Raw genomic sequence first — 26,456 nt, 5'->3', positions numbered from 1 at the left:
GGTTGTAGTGGTTGTAGTGGTAGTGGTGGTGGTATTGGTGGTGGTGTTAGTGGTGGTGGAACTGGTGGGCTACGTGAATTTTATTTCATTACTTATGCTACTGCTGGAATATTTTTTCACAAAAACTAACAAACATTATCATTTGCAACGCCAATAGCTCAGACTTTTAGTAATGCCAGCCCTATTGCATTGTAAATGCTTGTTTTATGTTGTAGGCATGAGGTGCATCATCTACTTCCCAAAATACAATCTTAGATTTGTAGACACTCGTAACAGTCCTATGGTAGGAGGCAGTTGTTCAACCAGTGTACGGCTAATAGCTCACACAACTTTGCATTTTGATACCAGAAGTTTTAAATTACAATAAATGTAGTAGACCTCAGGCAGGAGACTTGAGTTACCAGTAACTGTGGAAAGAGCAATAACTTTAGAAACTGGTGCTTCATTTCACCTTTTTCCGTAACTGTTTTATTGCATTCAAATGGGCACAATGGGGCTTATTTACAAGTCCCTTGCACCGCTGGTGCTTCACTTTTTGTGTGGGGAAAAGTGACGCAGCGGTGGCTCAAGAGGCTTGTAAATAAGCCCCAGTGTCCTGTTTCTCTGGCTCTAAAGCAGCTTTGCTGACCTGGTTCTCTGGCTCTACAATGGCTCTGTTGACCAGGTTCTCTGGCTCTAGAGCGGCTCTGCTGACCTAGTTCTCTCCCTCTAAAGAGGCTCTGCTGACCTGGTTCTCCCCCTCTAAAGCAGCTCTGCTGTCCTGGTTCTCTCCCTCTAAAGCAGCTCTGCTGACCTGGTTCTCTTGCTCTAAAGCGGCACTGCTGACCTGGTTCTCTCCCTCTAAAGCAGCTCTGCTGACCTGGTTCTCTGGCTCTAAAGCGGCTCTGCTGACCTGGTTCTCTCCCTCCAAAGCAGCTCTGCTAACCTGGTTTCTCTGGCTCTATAGCAGCTCTGCTGACCTGGTTCTCTGTCTCTAGAGGAGCTCAGCTGACCTAGTACTCTGAAAGAAGGGTGGGGTTTGTAACCAAATAAGACTGCATTGGCAGAGCCCCCTTTTTTCTAAATGCTGGACGATGCCCCCGGTAATTCTGGTGGATATAAACAGACTGTGTTTTTGAAAGTGGCGAGGAGATCTTTGTGAGGAAGTAGAGGTAGGCAGAGTGCGTGCATATGTTTTAGCAGAGCGCGTGCATATGTTTGGTCCTGCGTGCGGAGAGAGGGAGCAGAGCGCGTGCATATGTTTTGACCTGCGTGCGGAGAGAGGAAGCATTTAAGCCATACGCATACATCTGCTGTGTCTTCAGCTAAGCTGTTAGACATACATGTGCACATGTCCTGTATTGAAAGCGTGCACATATCCTGTCCCCCTTCACCCACCAAACCGACAACAATAGGTCTCGCCAAGGCGAGCAGCGCATGCACTGCATCGCTAGACGAGACCTAAAAATGTGTCACGAAGGAAGGTGGTAAACAATTTTAGCCATTTTACACACACATGGCTACATTAGCTATGGTCGTGACTAAAACGCAGTTATTAGCATTTGTGCGTTTAACATATTAATGTCAATATAACGCAAAAACATTTTGTATGAAAATAAACCTTCACTGTTTATATTACTCATTTTTCACTCCCCAAAGTTCAAAATGTAATAATAAATACTGGTCACCTAGTATATATTAATAATACATCAGTAAATATATGAAAATAAGGGATATGTAGAATATTTGTCTTCTTAATGTGTAGTGTACCCAAGTCTGAAATTCATATCACCCTCTACATCTATCAATATATCCTCTACATCCACTCTCTCATTTATCCCAAACCCTATACCACTACTATGATTCCCAAAATAACCCTTTCTAGACTCTCCCCTACTCTACCCCTCCCTGCAACATCTGACACCTTTTACTATACTGATCCTCCAAAACAAATCTTTCTAAACTTTCCCTCTAACTCTTCCCCTCCACAACCTCTTTTTACTTATCCAAAACCCTCCTCCTACTGCTATGACCTCCCCAAAAAATAATCTAAAAATAAATAAATATCTTAATCCTTCAGTCTTCTATCCCTCCACTATCATTTCCAATCAAAATAACAGACTAACATGTTCACTTCTCAAATTTCATATTCCACTATACTAATTCACCAGTAATCCTTTATGGGTTCCAGAGTAGCGTGCTACTCGCCAATAAAGCGCTTCAACACCCCATCAGGTTTACAAGCACTATATAAATGCAAACCTCTTTCCCTTTTCTACCCCTCCCCAACCCAAAAAACTGAATAAAATATCCACCATTCAAATTACTTTCATATTTCACTATACTAATTCAACATATCCTTATGGGTTCTAAAGTAGCGTGCTACTCACCAAAAAAGCGCTTCAAAACCCCATCAAGGGGTAGCAAGCGCTAAATAAATACAAACCTCTTTCCCTCTTCTATCACGCCACCTACCCTTCTTTATCCAAATTACTGAATAACATATCCACCACTCAAATTACTTCATATTTCACTATACTAATTATCAACACTAATCGTTTATGGGTTCTGGAGTAGCGTGCTACTCGCCAGAAAAGCGCTTCAACGCCCATCAGAGATAGTAGGTGATATGAATGCAAACCTTTCTTCCCCTTCTATCCCTCCGCTCTCCTCACTCCAAATAACTGACTAATATCCACTCCTCAAATTACTTTCATATTTCACCATAGTAATTCACCACTAATCCTTTATGGGTTCTGGAGTAGCATGCTACTCTACTCGCCAAAAAAGCGCTTCAACACCCGAGCAGGGGTAACAAGTGCTATATAAAAACAAACCTTTTTTCCTCTTCTATCCTTCTGCTATCCTTCCGAATCCAAATAACTAACTAACCTATTCACCACTTAAACTACTTTCATATTTCACTATACTCATTCAACACTAATCCTTTATGGGTCCCGGAGTAGCGTGCTACTCGCTGAAAAAGCACTCCAACGCCTCATCAGGGGTAGTAAGCGCTATATAAATGCAATTACAATACAATACAATATGGTGAAAGTGGATCATTATTGTGTGCATGGGTTTTATGACTTAAGTGAATGATCCTTCATGAAACTCACATTTTCTGATCTTAGGCTGTGGTATGCAACACATATAAGGTGAACTGTGAGGTGAAAACATTTGTTAGTGGGTGGCCGCGAGGATGAGTCCATAATCATGGGTAGCAGTTCTTTCCTATGCTTATACAGATCATCTTCCTCATGTGGCAAAGCATCCTTTGCAATGGCACGCTTATATTTTCTCTAAAACAATTAATTATTTCTACTGTTTCCCACTTCACTACTTAATTATTCTATAATACATTTAAATCATCATGCATTGTAGTTATATTAATCAAGAATAAAAAATCTGTCATGTAGATTTAAACTTAAACGTAAAATAATGTATGCATGTATGTGCTGGTAAATACATATCGAGGAGCTAAGTAGAGAGCAACATGATGCTACATATCGATGGGAACTTGGAAGAGAATACTGTAAGCATCATTTGGGTATGGTCACACATTTGTTAATGATAAAATTAAAATATAGTTCACATAATTAAAATTGGATTAGATTTCACCTATTTACAATTTTTAGACACAGGAAGAATAAATACTTTGTCCAGAATCACTTCATTTTCACTACACATAAATAAACACATTAACAAAATAACAGTGATTTATTGAGGTAGTCAGTGAAACAAGAATAGTTTTGTGCTCCTACATCTATAATAGGGTGACTCTTGGTAGACACTGTTCAAAACACAAACATACATTGTGGCATTTCAAAGCACAGATACACATCCTTGATTCACGTATATTTGCTTAAGATTTTGATTTAAACATGATTAGATGCAGTTAGAGTATTACAAAATGGCAACACTGTGGCACCACTAAATTAAACTTAATATTTTATATATAAAATGTTTTTATGTTCTCTTATTTTCTATGTATTATTATAAAATATTACATAGTGTCATTATATATCACATACATTAGTATTACCTCTGACTAGCACATCATGTAAACCAGGATCGCTGTTTGATCTTTTAAAATTGCGCATACAGTTTTCCGGGGTTTTCGGCACTGAAACTGGCATGAGATTTGGCAAAGGGACAGGTTCCATTTCAGTTGAAGACAAGCCGGATGTGGATGGTATATCTTCGTCTAAAGGGAAGATAAATCATTTTTAAAACCCAATACACTGGGATATTATATGTTGTATATTGCTGTGTTATTGCCACCTCTTTCCCATTCACCCTACTTTCCCATTGACTTTCCTTTTGAATTACCTAGATTTTAATTCATAAACCAGAATACCTTTTATTAGGGAAGTTTCAACTGGTCAACTCTTTTAATAATGTTTCTTCTTCCTCTGTGAACTTTTGTTTAAGTTGCACATACTCTTTTAGGAGTACAAACATCTAGAATAACAAGGTTTACATTGTTTCTCAGAATATCAATGGTTCTGATAACTGTCTCAAGACAATGACATTGCCCATCAGAAAACTAATTTTACAGATACAGAGGTGTTTAAACTCAGAACAAGTTGGCTTGGAAAATACTACATGTGTCTGCTACTGATAAGATGTGAGGGGCGGATATTCCCATCCAAAAGAAACACAGTGACGATTAACTATATCAAATCAACAGAGATCCCGAGGGTAAATGGATAAATGACAAAACTGATTGCCAAAGATGAAATTATTCTAAAAGGTAACAAGTATATTCACTATGCAGATGCTAAGAAGATATTAGATATGATTGCTAACAGGGTTCAAGACACACCGCAGAATCAAGTTTGAATTGGGACATTTTAAGATTGTTTCAGATTACTCACTGAATAAGAAAAATGGTTACAAATTAGGAGCAATGGTGAAAAAAAGGCAAGTAGGTAGCAACTGAGCCGTATACCCGACAGCCAGCGTTTTTAACTTTTAAAGCCCTCTACAGGACATTTTCTCAGAACATATTCTTCTTTAGCGAACAAACACATTCTGAATAAGGCCACATCAGAAGGAGATGATAATGAAATGGTTACTTACCGGTAGAAGTAGTTTTGCAGCTTGAAGATTTTCTGGATTCACATGCTGGGCATTATTCCGCCATCTAGTGGTTGGGTCTGGAATCATCATTGCGCTTCTTTTTTCTTTCGTGGGTGTTGTTGATTAGATGGGTTAATCCCCTCCTTATGTGACATCAGACGTATGCCCCGGAAATCCCCCAACACAATCATCATCTTCAGATTCTTTTTTTGTTTTCCTTTATACTAGTCAGTCTTCTCATGTGTTGAGTTTGTAAATAGACCTCTTTTGGTGGAAGTGGGTGGGTCGCATGTGAAACTGGCAAATTCTTCAATATGTAAAACTACTCCTACTAGCAAGTAACAATTTCGTTTTGCAGCATAAATCTTTTCTGGATTCACATGCTGTGCATTGATTACAAAGTGGTATTTCCTCCTGTGAGTAGGCTGAGTCCTTTAGAGTGTTTGTTTACAAACAAATTTTTCAGCATTCGGTGTCCCACTTTTGCCTCCCTATCGATCTGAATGTCCATGCAGTAAGGCCTTGTGACGCTATGTACAGATGACCCTGTAGCAGCTGCGCAAATGTCTTCTAGTGCTACGCTGCCTAGAAAGGCGAGGGTTGCTCCATTTTTCTTGCCAAAATTGCCTGCTTTTTCTGAGTGTTGTTCCTCCTGCCTTGTGACAATATTGTATTGTTTGCACTATCCATCTCACAATAGTTCGTTTGGTGACCAGAGATCCCTTTCTTCTGTCTGCGAAGGACACAAATAACTGTTTTCCTTTTCTGATGGATTTTGTTCTTTCCAATTAGTAGATAATTGCCCTTCTGATGTTTATTTAGTATGTGCAATGATCAGTCTGCTTGTGTTTTAGGCTGCTGAAAAAAGGGGTAAATGGATGGCTTGGTTAACGTGAAACTCCGACACCACCTAGGTATGAACATTGCGTTTGTCCTCATTAGTACTTTGTCTCTATGTATTCGTTGTATTTCACTGCCCTTCATCAGTGAGGTGATAGAAATGAAGAATGCAGTCATGAGATTTAGGAATACGAGTTGTGCGTTTTGCATTGGCTCGAAGGTGATGCCATTTATTGCATGAGTACTAAAGTCAGGTTCCATTTAGGCATGGCTGTGCTTCTTGGGGGTGTGACCTTCTTTGCTCCTTCCAGGAAGTGTTGCATCACTAGTGTGGTGAAAAAACGTGTCCCTGGTATGCCTCTTGTGTATGCTACAATGGCTGCTAGGTGAACCTTGATAGAGGTATAGGAGAGATGCTTGACCAGTAGGTTGGTCATACATCTAATGACTGTGGCATCCTCTGTCTAGTCTCTGTGTTTCCCTGGTATGTTGCACCGTTGTTGAAATCTCCGCCACTTGTTGCTGTAGCAATTTCTTGTTGTTGGTCACCTTGCTTCCATTAGAATCTCCATTGCTCTTGTCAACTTGAGGTGGCAAAACTCTACATCCTCAGAAGCCATGCTTCTAGATTTGGGGACCTGTTTATAAGAGGTTTTCATCGCGTTTGCACCACACAATGTGGTACATGCGCGACACAAATCTTAAGTTAGATTCATAAAGCTACTCATAGTGACTTTGCATGGCCCTGAGTTGCTCAATAAATAAGGAGTAAAGCAACACAGCGCAAATCGCTGCATTGCCTTAATCTGCATAAGGAAGGCGCTGCGTGGGTGTTCTGACGCAACTCCCATGGTGTTTGATGCATTCCCAGATTTACCAGAACTGGAAGACCTTGGAATGCTCCAAAAAGATACGCCTTCCCTGAAATGTATTTATTTCTCCTTGTTACTTCCTCTTTCTACACATTGAAAGAGGAATATGCCTCTCAGGATTGTTGCAAGGGTCACTGCATTGGCACTAGGTTGTCAAAACGGTGCCAGCACAGGAGAAAAAGCAGGAATGCGCCATATTGCCTTAGATACAGGGCATTCCTGCCCTTTCCTTGTCACGTAGTGCAGCGCAGCAAGGTAACTTGCTGTGCTGAACTGCATGACTCTTTCAAAAATGAGCCCCCAAGTGTGTTTTATTCTGGGTGCCATACCTACCCCCCTTGTATTGCTGGCAGGTCTTGGTGTGCCAGGAGTGTGATTTACTGTCCTTGGGATATCCCCATGAGGACTGAGTACCATGCATGTCAAGCCCATTGTGGGGATATCAGGATTACATTGAACTTTCCTGTCTGCGCTTCTGAATCACCTTCAGTATCATTGGAATTGATGGAAAGGCATTAGCCAGTCTATCTGACCATTTTATCAACAGGGCTTTCCTCAGTGACTCTGGATGGTAGAACCTGGATGCAAAACCTTGTCATTTCACGTTCTTGTGCATTGTGAATAGGTTTACTTGTGGAATCCCCCATATTTAGAAGATCTGCATCAGCACTTATTTTCTTTTAGCTCCCATTTGAGTGTGGTGCTTGCTTTTCTGCAGAGCCTGTCTGCTTCTGAATTTAGTTTTCTCTGCAGGTATACTGCTATTAGTGATACTCTGTCTTTTATTGCCCATCTCCAGAGCCAAAATTGATAGTGGGTAGGACCTTGTTCCCCCTTGCTTGTTCAGGTAGTACAATATTGTTGTGTTGACTGAATCCGAACTGCCCTTCCTGTTACATGTTTCTGGAAAGCCTTCAGTGCTGGGAATACTGTCTTCAATTGCACAACATGCATGTGTTGCACTGTTTCCTCATCCTTCCAGAGGCCTCCGATGTTTAGCTTGCCCATGTGAGCGCCCCATCGTATGTGGGATCTGTCAATTTTGATGGTCACTGAGGAGTTGGTGTTTTGAATGGTTTCCCCGCTGTCAGATTTGGAGGTCCCATCATTGCATTTCTTTCTGAACCTTGTTCAATTGATTATGGCCATTGTTGTTGGGTCCATTTCTGTATTGGTCTCATGTGTAGTCTTGCATGTGGCACTAGGGGAATGCAGGAGGCCCATGATGCCTACTATTTTCCCCACTGTTTTCATTGTCAGACGTTGACCCTTTTTCTTAGCGGTGTCTCTACACTGTGATTGCTTTGACTTTTTTGTCAAATGGTCTCGCTTTTGTGGTCTGTCAATCCAAGATCGGCCCCAGGAACATCTTCTTCATGTCTGGGTTGTGTGATGATTATTTGTAAATTATGGAGAACCCTAGTGTATGTAGGGTCTGTATGGCCTTGTTGATATTCTTCCTGCACTGGTTGCTTGTCTTCCCTTTCACCGACAGTCACCCAAGTATGGGTAAACATGTATTCTTTTTGTCTGAGGTATGCTGCGTCCCAGCTAAACATTTTGTGAACACTCGTGGAGCTGACTTTATTCCGAATGGTAGTACTTTGATTTGGGATTGTTCAATACCAACCTGAGGATTTTTTTATGTCATTTGTTTACTAGCATGTGTAGGTAAGCATCCTTGAGGACTATGGTTGCCATGCAGTCTCCTTCCCCTATCAGACGGATGACTTCTGCAGCACTGTCATTTTTAATTTTAGCGTCTTTATGAACACGTTCAGTGACCTCAGGTCCAGTATTGGTATTAACATTTGGTTTTGGTACCATAAAATAGTTTGCGTAGACCCCTTTGAGTCTTTGGTTATGAGTACTATCTCTATAACTTGCTTAATAGGCTATCCACCTCTTGTTGTAGTCATCATTGTTCGTCTACTTTTTGACGTGGGTCCCGTTCACACTGTGTTACTGGCACCAAGGGGTATCCCGCGATAAGCCATAACTTGTGCGAAACTGGTCCTGGGTTGCTTGTGTTCCGTTTCAGGGAGGACCTGGCATGGCAGTATTGGCTGGACTGTTCCCATGAAGAGCCGGATGAAGACTGATTTGCATATGGCTGGGTCTAAACAGAGGTGGCATGGTGAGAAAATAACAATGGGTTGGAATGCTACCCCAAGCTATTGCCAGTGGTTAGACTTATTGCAAGCAGCCTCCCATCTCCTTTTGTGTATTGCATGTATCGTCCTAAATGGCATGGGTATGCCCAGACGGGGGTCCCGTACTCATTGTGTCCCTGGAACCAAGCTGTACCAGACTGATGTGCACCCAACTAGGGAGCAACCAGTCCTGGGTTGCTTGTTTTCTGGTTCAGGGAGGACCTGGCTTGGAAGTTTGGGCTGGAGTGTTCCGAATGGAGCAGGGTTAAGAATGATTTGCATATAACTGGGTCCACACTGAGGTGAAATGGTGTGCAATATAACGATGGATTGGGATGTGGCCCAGCATAATTACCAGAGGCTGAGACTGATGCAAGCATGTCATCCATCACTTTTTTTGCATACTTTACTGTGTCACGCCATTGGTGGTTCAGGGTTGTGAGAGTCGTTTGTGGTTGTATGGCTCCTCTTGAGGCTGTTTTTCCCTGGGTCATGCCTCCTCAGAATGCTCCATTATACAGTAGTGTGGCCTCCCATGGCTTTGGCGGTTATTATCTTTTTTCATGCGTTGAAGAGCTTCATCTACTACCTCTCCAAACAGACTAACCTCTGTGAAGGGCATGTTGTTTATGGCTGACTGGACTGTTTAAATTCTGCGTCCCAGCAAAGCATGTCTGCGCAAGGTGGTGGCAATGCAGAGCGGATTACTGGCAGTGCATGTGTGTCCAGCGCAGATTTCAGGCATGTACTGATGACTAACAAAACCACACTAACATACAGCATAGTAAGTATTCCTGCATACTTCTTGGAATAGAAGATTCGTATCTAAAGAAATAAACGGGAAGCAAAAAGGATTTCGATGGAAAGCCCTCACCCACCCTTTCTTGCATGTTTCATCATAGGCCAGTCCTTCCCAACATGTTATGATGATACCAACACGGTATTCTCAACCTCGTTTGGAGAGAGTTTAGAATAAATATTCTTCTGGTCAAATAAGGGGTTCAGAATCTTACGTAAAACAACCTATGTGTAAACCCCAGGTTATTCCTTTATTTTGGGGTACACAGAGCTGAATTAAAAACATCAGAGGATGTTGCAGCGAAAATCTCTCTCGAACATCCTATCTCTTATGCCAACATGTTTTGACCTCTTCCTTAGTGCTCTGTGGATCAGTGTAAGATTACAGAGGTGCTTGTTAAGTGATGGGCAATCTGTGATTGGAATGTGAACGCCATTCTGATTAGCTTCTACGTAACCTATTAGAATCCTTTAAGCACAATGAAAATTGTGATTGCTTGGAAGGCAGCCATTCAGAAATGCTGAAATATTTCTTCAAACATTCCGATTTGTAGCAGCTCAACCAATCAGAATACTCCATTTTGTTTACATCATTATCATTCACTTCAGTGCAGGTTTAGACTCCCCACTCAATGCAGGTCCATTTTGCAGTTACAAGAGGTACAGGCAATCAGAACACAAATATTTTCTGTGTATTTACTTTGGGGAGCGGATTTTAGTAGTTATCTTTAATATGTGTTGTACACTGTGTGCAGCACAACATACATCGGAATATGTAAACTGACATACTGAATATGAGGCACTTAGTCTCGCTTCACATTTCTTCTGGAAGGACATTTTCAAATATAAACCAGTCTGCCTCTTCGGGTTGTGCGTTTTAACCCGTGAAATTATTTAAATTGGCCTTCTGAGGTGGTAAGGGGTCCTTGTAGGCTAACATCGTATGAGCTTCTTGGAAAGGTAGACACACTGATTCTCCTGAAGTGCTTTGTGAAGGATAAAGAAAACTTTACATTTTACTAGGGCTGCCACCCACACCAGTGTAGTGACCTTCTTGCCTTTGACAAGTAGATGTTTCCTTTTAGGTCTGGGTAGACAGTTTTAGCAATCTTTTCTAATAAAAACAAATAGAATACATTGAGTGGCTCTGGGTTTAACCCTCTTGGGTTTGTCCTTGCTGGAAGGGTCACTCACATTTTGGATCATCTGAAAGTACAGCACATGTACAGTGGGACAAGGACTCAGCTCACTTAAGCCATTTCTTTGTGGGTAGTGGAATTCACAGCCAGCAGGACAGCCGTAATTGCAGTGTCAGTCACTTTGAAGTATGGCATCTTGCCTCTTTTCTTCTGAACCCATATTGGAAAGGGCAAGTACCAAGACGCAAAGGAATCCTGCTGCCCAAGCACATGGTAGAGTGTGCATCCTCACATTACCTTCAAGAATACTACTCTTGCAGAAGGTGATTTTCTTGGCTGTTTTCAATGGTCTGAAAATGAAGAAAGTGTAAGTGGGCAAGACGAGACGCTGGGTTCTGGTCCTGTCTCGGGCAGGTGAACATAGATCATAGGCAGGAGAGAGGGAGTTTCACACCTCATCACCTGGTGGGATTTATACAGGCCCAGATACTGGCAGCTCTCCCACATATCACTGCTCATGAACCAGAGAGGCTAGCTGCCCTCCTCATGGAGCACTAGGAAAATGTGGAGCACCAGGAAAGTGTCAGCATAACACCTTCTGCTCTACTCTGACGAGGGACTTTCTTGCCTCGTGTAGAAAGCTGGCTCTTTATATGGTATACCAAAAAGAGGTATACCATGCAAAGAGTCCAGGGATTCCCATATAAGTAGACAGGGGCTTGCTGTAACATATCCAAGGTGCTTTGTTAGGGGGTAATGTGGTGAAGCAGCCTTAGGCTTATCAGAGTGGGGTGCAAATACAGACACAGTCAATAAATGATACACATGACTCAATAAGGAGATCCACCAATTGGTAAAAAATAACACACATCTTTATATTTATTCAGGCACCAGAATCAATACAATCAGGTAAGTACGTTTTGAGATAGAAATACTTTTAGTTCTCAAAAGACGACACTTTTCAGAGGCACCAATGTTGGCAAAAACGTTATCACCCTCGGAAAGTCCCTAATAAATGGTACCCCTGGTACCTAGGGCCTGAGACACCAAAGAGGATCCCTGAGGGCAGCAGTACAGATTGTGCCATCCTAAGGGATCCCTCATCCAGCACATGTAAGGCTGCCACTGCAGGGTGCATGTTGTGGTGCAGACAAAAGTGAGTGCTATGTCCCCTAACATTGCTTGTAATATTTGTAAGTCACGCTCTATAGCAGGCCTGAGAGCCCTATGGCAGGGTGCTGAATAATACCTGTGAGGGCATACCTGCATGAGCTGAAATGCCCCTGTGCTGGTCAGTTCTATTACTACCAGTGCATGTGGACATGGAAGCCATTTTAAAACATGTGCTGGACACTGGTGACAACGAATTTCCCAGCTACATGATGGCTTCACAAAAAATAGGAATGTTTGGTATCACACATCTCATATTGATAAACCCACACTGATTTCAGTGATAATTTTACTAATACATGCACCTAGAGGGCACCGTGGAGGTGCTCCCTGAAACCCTACCAGCCTCTGATGTGCTCCCTGACTAGTTTCTGCCAGCATGCTACCCGAGATACTGTTCTAACCTCCTAGGGTGGGAGCCTCTGCACTTAGGACCCCAAGACCAAAGGCTGTCTGGGAAGAGTGTAACACCCCCTTCCACAGGATGAACTGCTGATTAGCCATCCCAGGCTAGCAAGCTTCAAATTGTTGCCGGCTTTGGAAAGCAAGTCTGGCTCCCCTCACTGAAGAGGAAGCCACCCCACTTTGTCCAGGACCCTCTTGGCACCTGGAAAGATGAGAAAATTAGCTAGTCAGATAGGCGTGCCACCTCCAGGCTACCACCCATAAGGTGGGCTACATAGAGGTGAACACGATTTCTAAGAAGTAGCCATCATTGGGATGCATACTTAGGAATTCTGGGGCAGAATTATAGGGGGCATAGGGCCAGATGCATCAAGCATCCATTTTGCGATTCCTTATTAGCGAAAAATAAGGAATCGCTAATAAGGAATAGCAAAATGGAATGCATCAAGCAATCACTACAAAAATAGCGATTCCTTAGAATTCCTTAATTGCGACTCACAAATTGGGAGTCGCAATTAATGAATACCTCCCCATACATTCCTATGGGCCTACAGGCCCATAGGAATGTATTGGAGATTGCATGAGCAATTAGCGAGTACCAGTAGGTACTCGCAAATTGCTCATGCAATTTCAAGGGTGCAAGGGTGTCAAAATGACACCCTGTTGCACCCCTGATTCTGATCTATGCACATATGTTGCGCACACACATGCCCTTAGGGCATGTGTGTGCGCAACATGAAACTTTGAAATATGCACAAAAGTGCATTTTTCAAAGTTTTTGCAAATTACCATGAAGTTGTACTTCGTGGTAATTTGCGTGCCCTATTAGCGAATTCGCTATTTTTGAAACTTTCATGCATTGCATTTAAGGAATCTCAATTTGAGATTCCTTAAATGCAAACAATCGCAATGTAGCGAATTCTCTATTTCCGATTTTTGCATTTGGGATGATGCATCCCAAATGCAAAAATACCGGTCGCAAAGGGGCAGATTCTGAGAATTTTGCTTGATGCATCTGGCCCATAGTGACCAAAAAGGTCTGTAGCTGATTAGTTAGCACCCTACACTCACCTATGTAAGGCCCCTGAATTCAGTATTATGGAGAGTCCCTGGCACCAGAGAAGGAGATCCTGATGACTTAAGAAGAGAGAGGACACCGAAGAGCTGCAAAAGCAGAGAGGAGAGAAGAAGCAGCTGAACTGGTACCAGCCCCGCCGGCCTGTCTGCATCCATCATCAAAAACTGCGACAAAGTCTGTTGGCTCCAGAAACTTGGCAGGACTGTCTGCCTTCGATAAAGAACCAAGACCTCCTGTGGGGCAGCATAACTGCTCCTTGCATCTCACAGCAACTCCAAAAGAAAGGACTCCGAGGCCTCCAGAACTGCGAAAACCCAACACCTGAATCCCCCACTGCACCAGTCAAAGTGGGCCAGAGGTGTCATCAAGGCCCCCCAGCCCTCCAGAGCCCGAGTCCATTGTGGTTTCACCCCTCGTGGACCCTCCAACGTCGCCTGCAGCCTCTGCACAGAAGCCCACTCTGCAATAACTCTGGTAAGGAAAAACCAGACACCTAAGGACACCTCTGCACCAGTCGCTTCCGAGCCGCGGAGAAGATGACCAAAGGTGTCCCTACGTCCCCGGGCATCGTGAGGCCTGAGCCCGCCTGTTAGTTCAGCCTGACTGGCCTCCTAGCCAGAGTCTGCAACCTCTTTTCGCAGCGACTGATCTCTATTGAATAACATTGGGCTCCCGACACTGTTCTACATCCTGAGCCCAGGCGCCCCCCCGCCTCAGCTGGTGTACTGTTGGTACTGCCTTGGAACTTGCCCCCCACTCACCTTAACTCCTGGAGATTGGTCCCATAAGTCGCTGTACTATACCTGTTAGCACAACTTGTTCTTCCTTCCATAGAATAACCTTGTAGAACTAAAAAATTGCACTGTGATAACTTTTTCAACTGGAAAGAATTTATATTTAAGAACGTACTTAAATGAAGGATTTCTCTCAGATGCTTAAATATATATTTGTTATTTTTATAAATTGGTGTGGATCTCCTTTTTGAGTCGTGTGTGTGATATATTGATCATTGTGTGTATTTGCAGATGTCTTGCCCTCCTCTCGATTAAGCCTAAGGCTGCTCGACCACACTACCCCTAATAGAGCACCTTAGGATTGCTAGAGCAAGCCCATGTACACTTATAACAGAACCCCTAGACTCATTACATGCTATATCAGATTATTGATATATCACATAAGGAGCATGCTTCCTACAATGTTTGAAACCAAACATCTTTGATTTCAGTGAAGCCATCATGTAGCGGGGGAACTTGTTTTTGACTAGTGTCCAGCACATGTACTTAAAATGGCTTCCCTGATTACTTGTACTGGCAGTAATTGAACTGACCAGCACAGGGGCACATCCACTCATGCAGTTATGTCCACACATGCAGCATGGTGCACCCTGCCATAGGGCTGTAAGGCCTGCTTTAAGGGAGACTTACCAAGGCTGCATGAAGTGTCTGTGGGCATGGCACACAGGGATGGGTGTAATGTTGCTTTCACTTTTGTGTGCATGAATGCCCGGAGCCTGGAATAGTAGCCTCCCTGTGCTAGGCGAGGAGGTCTCTTACGGTGGCACAATTCATGTTGCAGCCCTTGGGGTTCCTCTTTAGTACCCTGTGCCCTACACCTCACATACAGGAAGACAGCAGAACCATAGAATGAGTAAATTAATGCATTCTGTCTGCATATCACAATATTGAAGGGAGACCAGGAAACGACCTCTAGTGACTGCATATTTTCTCATAAGAAAGGTACACTGTTCTGGTGGCAGAAATGGAAAAAAAACAGGCATGTCAATGTTTTTGCTTCATCGATTGTGCGTATAAATTCTGAGTGAGAAGCACGTAGATTACTCATTAAATCGGGATACATCATTCTCACTAGTTGATTTTTTCGAACCGTGCAGAACCAAGGCTTAGATGTCAGTCCTGCATGTTACAATAACAACTTGCATTTGATGAAGCCCTTACTACTGTTTTTACAAGCATTGGAAATAACCAAGCAATACTTTTACTATTCAATGTATCAATATGGTAAGAAGGAAAAAATGAGTGACTTATATGCTTTAGGTGACACCTGCAGTAAGAAGTAATCTCCCAGGAAAGCACACACTTACTCACTGGTTCTGTGTCTGACATCTTGGAGCAGTCTCACTCTTTTGTAGAGACCCACACCTGCAAAATACCCTCCCTTTTAGTATGTTAGTCTAATACCCTGAAGTACAGCGTTACTCAAAGAAAGTGATTCTCAAACCTTGGCGCACAGTCACATGGGTGTTAAGTTTGTTTATTGTCAACCTGAGGGGTATGGAGGATCTCACTCACTAGCTATATGTCTTAAAATACTGTCTCGCTTTTGTTCACCCCAAAAGTGCCAATTCACACCACAGAAGTTCCTTGCCTAATGAACAACAAATACCTATTAGAACTGCAACTTTGTTTCAAAATCTTCACTATTAATCCTGCCGACTTCTGGAGCCTGCAAAAACATCATGAAAAGTGTACATTTAATGTTGACAACTGGGTTACAAGTGCCTCAGAATCATGTTGCTTTACGCATGCTCTGCCATTTGTATAGCTTCAAAAGCTAATGAAATAGAATATATAAATATGTAAAGTCTGTAAATACCAGAAAGATGTAGAGTGGGGTGTAGAGGGGCAAGTTGAGCCTACATATACCAGAACGCACAAAAATTAATAATACCAGTATTACCCTATATATATATATATATATATATATATATATATATATATATATATATATATATATATATATATATATATATATATATATCCCAAACGGCAATTTATCCACTCCTGGGAAAATGAAGAAGGCGGACGACAATGTACGAGGCAGAATGTATTTATTTCTTTCCCGCTCTGCTGCGACGCGTTTCGAGCACCTCCGTGCGTCTTGCTCACACAAAAAATGTAGGCAGAATTATATACCTTATAAGTGTTTTTTTCAACTGTCCGCCCCTTGTGCACATAAACACGTGATGCACTCTAGCATGGACATAGAAGACATAATCCTTTCTTACGCCATGTTGTTTAAACTTTGCAAATAAATACATCTTTCAATGTTATTGCACTACTTGCTCCATCTAGATATTAATTATAACTGCATTTACTTAATTATAAACAATGACTCTCGTACTCGGCATAAATGCCTGAATCTCCTAGTAAAAACACAAATATTACATATACTGTATTTAAAAAACATATAAATATATGTCAACACATATCTTAATAGATCTGCACCAATACCATAAAATTCATAAATATAATTTCATATATTAAAAACTATAAATAAATCTCCTATGTACAATATTTCATCTCCATATAATTTACAATGGATCTATGTACAATACTATGTGCACATTTAATTGACCATATTGCTGTTTTTTCCACAGTTTCTTATATGTTTTTTTTCCTCCTTGATCTTTTACCATGTTCTTCCTTTTAAAATTCCAGAGTCAATGCACTGTAAATTGCAACTCTTTGTGAAATCTAAAGTTTCAAACTTTACTATAGACCGTCTAGAGTGCTAAAAAGGAACCATAAAGTGCTCAAAGTGCTAGACAAAATTAAATCAAATAACCCTTAAACTCATACAATCCAAAACATTAATTTTAAATCATTTTCGTTGCTTCTGGAGGTCTATTTAATTCATTTTTCTTAACCAGTTGCATTAGACCAACAATCAAAAATCTCTGGAGATATAAATCTTAATACTATATACAGTTTGCTGACCATCTATTTTACATCTCTAGCTAAAATTCACAGGGCTATAAAAGATAACGCAGATCTTCGGTATTGTTCAATCCATTAGGACTTTTACTGTCTTACTCAAGTATAGTTCGAGTTTCTAATCTTCTCAACAGTTTCTCCCTGTCTCCTCCTCTTCTAACGGTGCTACTGCATTAATTACAAAATAAGTAAGGCAGTTCAAGTTGTTATTATGAACTGCCTTAAAGTGTCTTGCTACGGGGTATGCCGCATCGCTGTTGACAATGGCCCTGAGATGCTGCAATATTCTGGCGTGCACCTGCAGATTCGTACTACCAGCATAGCGCAGCCCACAGGTGCACGCCAGAACATATACAACAAACTCAGTGCGGCAACCATAACTCCCTTTAATAGCAATACGTGTATCAGAGAAGGGGGTTGTGTAATGGGTTGTATTTACTCCAAATCTGCAGGCCCTGCATGATGAACATTTGAAAAAACCTGTTCTTTGTGTAAGCCATGTACCGGCAAATTTAATTTCTGGACTTGTTCTGACCAGACTATCCCGCATTGTTCTTGCCTTCCTGAAAGTAATATATATCAAGGTTATGTGGACGTTAAAGTTAGTTTCAGAATTTACACACACAATACCATAGAAATTCAGCAGTTATAGCTAGAGTCATGACAAGAAACAAACTTGTGGCCTAAGGTAACAATATCTCACGCCCCCACTATGCACAGTTTTCTCATAAATTATTTTATCTTTTTACAGCAAATGTTGCACTGATACTATCGATGAATATCAATGATGTCACGAGTCATGTAATATGTGGGGTAATTAGCTATGCATGGCGAGGGCGCCCGTTATTGTTACCTTAGGGCAAGAGTTCTAGTTTCTGACAGTTCTTGACATAACTGTAACTATAACAGCTGAATTTCTAAGGTTTTGTGTATGTAATTATTGTAATGTAATGTATGTATGTAATGTAATGTATGTAAATTCTTACCCTAACTATAACGTTCCTGTAACCTTTGTTTTTCTACTGAATTCTTAAGGTTTTTAAAATTCTATTTCACACCCATAATGTCCCTGTAACCTTTATATTTTTTCAGTAAATTTCTATGTTTTTCAATGCGGTTCGGGGTTGGCAACATGGCCTTCCCAAATACAGCCCACCCCATGTTGCGCAAAGCTTTTGGCGATGCGCGGTTGCCCACATGGCCTGGCTGCATGCATGCAGAAAACAGAATGCCGCACACACAGCCTTCGGCCAGTCCCTATAGCCAATTCCCCAAAAGCAGACCCCTCTCGGGGCACATTTCGTCCCAGAGACCACATCCTCCGGGGTCTGCCACATTTTTTAGGGGAGACTGGTACGTAGCCCCCCTCCCGAGCCCATATTTCGGGCAAGGGACCCCATCTCCAGGGGCTCCGTTGTATTATAAATGGGGAAGGGGGCACGCATTCCCCTTCCTCTGGCCAATTTTGACACTGGGGACTCCATCGCCTGCGGACCAGCCATTGTGTGTAGGGGCAGGGGGACCTGCAGCCCCACTCCCCGGGGCCAATCTCGACACCAGGGACCTGACCAGTAAATGGTGGGTGACCTGGAGCCCACCCAGGGTACCCACTGCATATTTAAAAGGGGAAGGGGGAATGCATCTCCCCTTCCCGGGCATATAATAGCCCCAGGGACCCATCCCCTGGGGCCCGCCCATTAAATGGTGGGTGCCCTAGAGCCCACCTAGTGCACCCACTAAATATTCAAAATCGGAAAAGGGGCACACAGCCCCCTTCCCCTGGCCAATATTAGCTCCAGAGACTACATCCCCCAGGGTCGATGTCATGAATATTTGTGGAGGGGGCTGCATGGCCCACCTCCCTGGGCCAAATTCAGCCCAGGGAACCCCATCTCCTGGGACCCTGTCACATTATCAATGGGGAGGGGTGCTACGGGCCACTTTTGACCCTGGGGATCCCATCCTCTGGAGCCCAGCTAATTACTGAAGTGGGGGGAGCCGTGTGGCCCCCTCCTAGGGCCAATCGATTTTGGCCCCAGGGACCCTATCCCCCGGGGCCCAGCCAGCAACAGGTGGGTGCCGTGCAGTTCACCCACCCAGGGCACCCACTTCCTTTTTGTTGGAGGACTCGGGGGAATTATGAATCTGACTCCCACCACTGACAATTTGACGGTCGATAGTTCATATACCCAATGGCATAGCAATATAGTTGGTAGTGAATGATGGAGGATCTTGGCCTCGGATACAATGGCATTGACAAGTGATGGCTGTGGGGAGGGTAACCAGGAGCAATGAGTTATGAATGACCAGTGCTTGGGAAGTGTGTTTCGGGTATCACTGAGATATTGTTTGCACTGTGACTTTTACACCATTGGAAATGTACAGCAGAGTAACTGTCATTACTCTTTCATGCAGGTTTTGAATCATCTAACTGTCAACTGTGTGGGAGATTGTGTAGATCTTGTTTTCAGACAGTGCACATAAGACTAATACAATGCTTCTGGCCCACTATGGATATAAAGAGCAATATGTCCTGTGTTTGCATGGTGGAGTGTCTAGTTTGGAATGAGGGGGCATTGAATATGAAGCCTTTGTATTTGGTGCAAAGATATTTAATAGCACCGGCCATGGGCCGCTGAGCAGAACTTTTGGCACCTACTTATTATTTTACAAACTAAGCACCTTGTCTGTTATTTGTTACCTTTGGGTATCTGAATGGTAGTTGGTTCAGATGTGCCAGTACTAGTCGATCTCAAGTCAGTGATTTGGATAGCAGCTTCCTGTGAGAGGAAAAGAAGAGTTATACCTGATTAGTAAACACACAGTACTATTTAGTTAAAAGAGTTTTTCCACTGTGAACCGTTATCTCCATCTAGTATAGTGGTACCTTGTGAAAGTGCCTCCTTCCAAACGGATCACCCACTGGCGTAAGGAAAAGTGAGGGGGCCTCCCTGCACGGTACTTAGGAGGGTCCCCTTCCGGCTCAATCAGGAGCTCTCCCGGCCAGAGTTCAGTGCCGAGGGGGCCCTTGGAGCTAGGGGCCCCCCGCACCGCGTGGTCTGCGGGGGCCTGTGTTACGCCCCTGGGATCACCAATTGCATGGTGTAGAGATACATATGTGCTTAGGAAATCAAGTGTCACTCCCTAACTTACCAGCTTTTACCTCCTAAATGAGCAAGACCTAGAATGGTCCGATCACACTCTTCCTCCTCAATAGCTTTTGAACTTGTCAACCATCTTCTCAGTTCTGTCATATCCATGATTCCATGATTAAGACCTGTAAATCAGAGGGACCATGACCCATACCCTCATGATTGAGTGATTATGACTGAGATCCTTCAATCTCGTCTTACTGTGGTATTATGATTATGGACAATACCCTCATAATCCATGTGCATACCTTAGTATCTTTTACTATAGTATTCTTTCAGTCATAATCTATCGAACAACTCTTATGCCAGACTGATCGGATCCAGAATCAATGAAAACCTTAAATCGATAAAGGGTCCTAGGTTTTTGACTGGCTGGGTTAAATCTTGATCTAGAGTTCATAACTCACTCTGGAAAATGCAGCAATTTTAATCTCTGCAGTACCTCTGATGAGCGTTCTTGCCAATATATGTAACCACACCTTTCATGTCCTAACACCAGGCCTACATTTTTCATTATCTCCGAGCTCCAGCTGACTGCCTGTTTTGATTTGGGATTGAAAAAACAGCAATTTTCAATTCCATTTATTTGAAAACTAGCACCCTGCCTCAAAGGTACCCCCAAAGATCCCTCCTAGTCGTGTTTATGAAATGAAAAAACAACAGTCCCGTAAAAGGATGTGAAACTAGATTTTCTTATGCATGCCTTACTTGGTGATAAGGCCACAAACTCAGAGGAAACGCATCCCTGTGGTCGCAAATGCCAATTCACTAAATCATCTTTGCACTTTCCTTGTTGACTCAAAAATAAGCATCACAACTTACAGGAATATAGAGTATTAAACATGGACATATACAAAGAACTTTAGAGGATGTTTGAGTCATCTTAACCACATTCATCCAGGCATTCATTAACTTTGCTAAGATGAAGGAAGAGTATTCAAATACCTCATCAATGTTCCTCTGACCAATTACAGCTTCATAAGGAGGTGGTGGCTCCATCGGGCAAAACACTTCAACCCCTTTTATCCTCGTGCCATAGATGTGAGGTAAGGGAATCACATCAGTGCCATGTATCCTAAAAGAAACACACTGTATTACTTGCCATTTTATGCAAATGAGGTTTATTATATCACAGGCGTTTTAGTTCCACAACTAAGCACTATTTGTAGTATGTCGGGCTAAAACAGAGAAGTGTCCCAAGGCTGTCAGCTGAGGTGTGACCAGACTCTCCCAGACAAGTGCATAAGGAAAAGAAAATTGATAGACATTTGACAAGAAGATCACTAGCCATCATATATTGATAGAAGTGGCCTTATTGGGTTCTTTTCTAGGTGCTCATAACCAAGCAATGTGACCAACACTGTCATACTTAAAACCACAGTTGCAAAGGTTTCTTATATGGTCACATACACTCCTAGCAAGGGGTCACATTAATCTCAGCCATATGCAGAAGCCACAGTTCCCAAGCATAAATGGGAATAGCCAAATTACATAAAGTGTACTGCGCCGTCGTTTCATTGCACAACTACTTCCCGGCTACAGTGTCTGATGCAGCCCCACCTTCCTTTACAGCAGATTTTCTGAGTTTAGTTCTGTCCATCTCCTCTGTTTATTTTTCCACCTAATGCAAGCAGAGGGTTTGTTCTAGCTTGCTGATGAGCCTCACTGCTGGGTCATCGTTGCCTTCTTATGGTGGGGTGCCGCGAACACAGACAGGCATCCAGGCTTCACTCCAGATGGCGTCAAAACAGTGGGGGTGGGAGGAACAGTCATCTGGCTACTAGAGAAGACAGCAGTGGGGGTGGGAGGAACAGTCATCTGGCTACTAGAGAAGACAGAAAGCTTATCTAAGACACTGGCTTTTCCACAGCTGCCCAGAGGGTCTAATGGTAATACTGGGACAGCACTTGATGGAACCATCCTCTGGAGCGACTTCCTCTCACACTTCTCATATAGGTGTCTCTGTCTCCTCTATAGATAAAGTTGGGGACTGAGGGAACTACCCCATGATGGGGGGTGGAGGGGTTACTGCCTCCTGAAACATTCAGAGCTTCTTAAAAGTAAAGGTACTCACAAGGTAAAGAATACTTGCTCTGCCCCCCCAACTCTCAATCCCTATAAGCGAACAAACTCAGAGACAACACACAGTTGAAAGCTCTTTGAGAATTATAGAGGGATTAGGTGACTGAGCCTCACATCCCCCTGACCCAATTTGCTAGGCTGAATATGAGAACAACTTTGAATGTTATATCCGAGCGGGGGGTCTGCAATCAAAGTACCTTGGACAGACTTAATTGAGTAGCGCTTGAGCAGGTACAGTCTTAGGATGAACAGTGTAAAAGTAATTTTAATGACTCTGCCTTATGCTTATCTATTAACAACTAAACCCTGCCTGAACCATTTCTCACCACTCTGATTCCCCCCAATACGTGCCTCATGGCTGTGACCTAAGTGTGACTTCTGTTTCCACCCCTTCAATAGGTGACCACACAGGTGGCCATGGTAGGACATTCTGTCTGTGAGGTAGTGGCAGAGTCGATTTCAAAAGTTACTTTGTGTCTGGCAAGAGGCTCCAACACCTCTTTTTGACCTGGTTTGACTGTCCCGGTTAAGCACAATTAAGAGTGTTCAGAGGGCCTGTGGTTCTAGGAATAGTCAACCGACTCATTATCTGCTAAGCTTCCGCCAGACTGACTGTCAGGATATGTTTTATGTATATCCATTACAACTAGTGAAACAATGAACATCAACTCTGGGCATGAAACTGATTCAGATTTAGATGATGCACTTGTGTTAGAAAGAGAAGAGATTCTGGTAGGGGAAGGACTCATTGGGGACTACCTAACAGGAAAAGCTGCCAATCTGAAAATATATGCTACAGTTCAGAAGATGTCAAAACAGGCTGGGAGCATGGCATCTTGTCTCATTATGATTGTGTATATATTTGTAACAAGCATTTACAATGCAATGGTTTTGCCTTTGTTAAAGTTAGAGCTATTGGCATTGCTCTTGACATTATTTTTATTTACGTTTTTTTTTAAACATAAATAAATGGCATTGTCATTTACAATGCCAATAGCTTAATCTCTCGCAAATGCCACACACAAACACTCACAGAGACCCCCCCCACACACACAGAGCCCTTCCCCACACACACACCCACAGAGAGCCCCCCACACACACAGGCGAAACCTAAAAAGCACTGTCATAGCCAATAGCTCGCGCCTGTGCAATGGATATTGGCTGTGCCCATATCTTTTTGTAATTATATAAAGCAGTGCCGTTGCTGTGCAGCATTCTCTTGACATGAAGTTTGAGCATTTTGCGTTTAGTCTGGTACCAAAAAGATCAATTTGTGGATAACTTCATTCCTGACAACATATTTTGAATGAGGTTTACACTTAGCTACCACTAGTGATTTTCATTGTATTATATGCTTAGCAGATCTGCTTGCCAATTTAGGAGACCTGGTAGGTATAGTGCCTGGCAGTCTTATAAGAAGCCAATGCCGTATTGCTTGATAATCCAGAAACATAATTAGGGATCTGGTACCACCATGTTTGAATAGATAATACACTGTGGATGTGTTGGCTGTTTGGATCAACAATCTGTTTGTAGGAATGGAAGGATGAAAACCTTTCAAAGCTATAGTTACAGCTCTAAACTCTACCACATTTATATGAGAGTTGCAGTCTCTTCGACCTCAATTCCTGTAATAAGTCTTGTAGCTGGGCTACCACATCTATCAGAAGTGAATCTGTCACTATTGTCTCAGAAGGAAGGTTCTGGTTGGAATTAGTCCCTTTTAACAGATACTTTTTCTGAGACCCCACTTGAGTAAGTCTTTGGCTTGAACAGCGAGGATCAGCTTGTCTTCCTAGCGGTCATTGTGTTGGTTCCGCTGATCTTCCTTGCATTGTTGAAGAAGTCTCATATAAAGGTGTGCACTTGGAAGTAGAACAAGCATTGACATAGCCAATAGGTCTCGCTTTTGGAACCTTATAAGTGTCTAGCCACACAGCATATTATCCTAGGTGCTGTGCCACCAGGGATTGAATAGTTAGCTAAACAATGTGGTCACAAACCAGTCTGGAGTGAAACAAAGATAGCTCGAGCAACTGGATGTCATGAATGCCAAAACAATGAGCTAATGTTTGTTTGATGAAAAAGAGGCAACATCTGACAATCCAGAAAAAAACTGTCAAGAAATATTTGATTTTGAGGTAAATAAAAAGTAATTTTGCCTGCCAGGTCTCTAGTTTACTACTTTGAAATCAAGCATGAATCCCAATGGGAAATAACTATGCCTAAAAGTACAGTTTTTAAAAACCAAATGCTATGATGCGGCCAGCCCTGGTGCCATGTCATAGAGCTCAATTTTAGAAGCAGGATTGAGTGGGCAAGTCAGGCGAGAGAGGGAAGTGGGTGTATTCAGAGACAGTGATCGAATGCAGGGAAGAAAGACACCACAGGCAGAAAAGCAAAACATGAGAGGCTGAGACAGGGACAACAAATGCTTCAGAGAGAGAAAGTGTGGAGCAGCAGCAAAGGACAGACCAGTCCGGCACTGTGCAAGAGCGAGAGACGCTTGTTTGTGGTTCTTGGCAGGCTTTGACTGGAGAGAAAAGACACTTCAGGGAAGATAATTAGAGGTTATGGAGACAGACAAAAGGCAGGGAGAAAGAGTGAGAAACAGTAAAGGAAGACAGAGTGTGAGACGGGAGAGAACGTGTAACTGAGACAGTGTGCAGGTGAGAAAGTATGAGAGGCTGTTGACTGCTGGCAGACTGAGACGGTAAAGAAATACTTTCAACAGGAGAGGGTTGGGTATAGAGACAGTCTACTGGGGGGTGAGGCGTTAGACTCAGTGAGATGTGGGATACCCGACAAAGAAGAGACACTACACGGAAGAGAGAGTGGGGTACAGAGAGTCTTCAGGGGGAAAAGGTGAGAGAGCTGGGAAACTCAACGAAGATAAAAACACCTTTTGTAGGAGCGGGTAGGGTCCAGAGACAGGGGGGTAGAAGGTAAGAGAGAGATAGGATATCCAGAAGAATAAGACAGAAGAGACCAAGACCTCACAAAATAAATGTTGGGGTATAGAGACAGCAGTGGAGAGGCGGGAGAACGAGCAAGAGATCGGAAGCAGGGAAGGGAAGTATAGTAGGTTGAGGTGGAAGAGGAAAATCCCAGGTGTTTATCATTTGTAAGGCACTAATGTTTTCCTCAACCTTTTCTGCTTAAGAGTACTTTAACGTTGCTAAAGTTGTCTAACAACGGTATTTGATATCTTTAAAGTTATAATATGTGCCAAACGAGATATGTACAGTATACACTGTGGTAGGGGATATTTCTGTTCTACCATCATGTTATATACAAACTACAGAGAACCTGTTTGTTTAAATGTGTGAATGTGCATGGATTTCGTAGCTGTACTTTTTTCATACTTTACAACTTTTTGTAAACAACCGCCTGCACTTTTGAAATCAGTAAGTATCACTATGCAACCTTTCAAAAGTATAAAACTTGGTTGTCTCAAATCTACCTAAAAACACAAAGTTCATCCACATAAGGTGTACGTACTTCACTGGGCGTTGGTATTTTTGTTTGGCTTTAAGATACTTTAAGTTATTCTTTTATTACTATTGTATTACAGTTTTTAAATCCACAGTGGAGGCGTGATCATACAAACTTTCTGTTAAGGGAGTGTAATAATTGGATCGGATATTGCTCTATATGGTATTGCATGTTGTCTCTTATGAAAAACACAAAAGAATTAGCCCAATAAAGTGAATGAAAGAGAGGACACTCCCACAGGCTGAATAATTCAAGGTTGCTTTCTCAGATTAAGGGTCTTGTTCAAAAAAATACTAGATAGAAGCTCCACTGCTTCATTGGAGCCCACCCTCTCTTGTTGCCCGTCTCTTTAATTCACTATATATTATTAGTTATTGGGTACTCTGAAGTACCCGAAAGGAAACGCACAAGGCTACAGGAAACTCACTATAAAATCAATAAATGTACTGGGAACACCAAAATTCAAAAGATTTA

The 26,456-nt window shown here is 42.5% G+C and overlaps 1 protein-coding gene across 2 annotated transcripts in view; it reads right to left on the bottom strand.

Moving 5' to 3' along the window:
* The window catches only part of ENTREP1 (endosomal transmembrane epsin interactor 1), a 260,839-nt gene that overhangs the window by 18,807 nt on the left and 215,576 nt on the right, over nucleotides 1-26,456 (bottom strand). For both annotated transcript variants that reach the window (XM_078675744.1, XM_078675745.1), the window contains exons 7-9: nucleotides 21,351-21,480; nucleotides 19,955-20,033; nucleotides 4,025-4,186 (exon numbers count right to left, since the gene is read on the bottom strand). In XM_078675744.1, the coding sequence (XP_078531870.1) occupies nucleotides 4,025-4,186; nucleotides 19,955-20,033; nucleotides 21,351-21,480 (371 nt within the window). The remainder of the gene's footprint in view (nucleotides 1-4,024; nucleotides 4,187-19,954; nucleotides 20,034-21,350; nucleotides 21,481-26,456) is intronic.

Source organism: Lissotriton helveticus, chromosome 2_1 (assembly GCF_964261635.1).
Source record: "Lissotriton helveticus chromosome 2_1, aLisHel1.1, whole genome shotgun sequence".
Classification (NCBI taxonomy): Eukaryota; Metazoa; Chordata; class Amphibia; order Caudata; family Salamandridae; genus Lissotriton; species Lissotriton helveticus.
The sequence above is the reverse complement of the archived record's forward strand: the minus strand, read 5'-3'. Positions and strand labels throughout refer to the sequence as shown.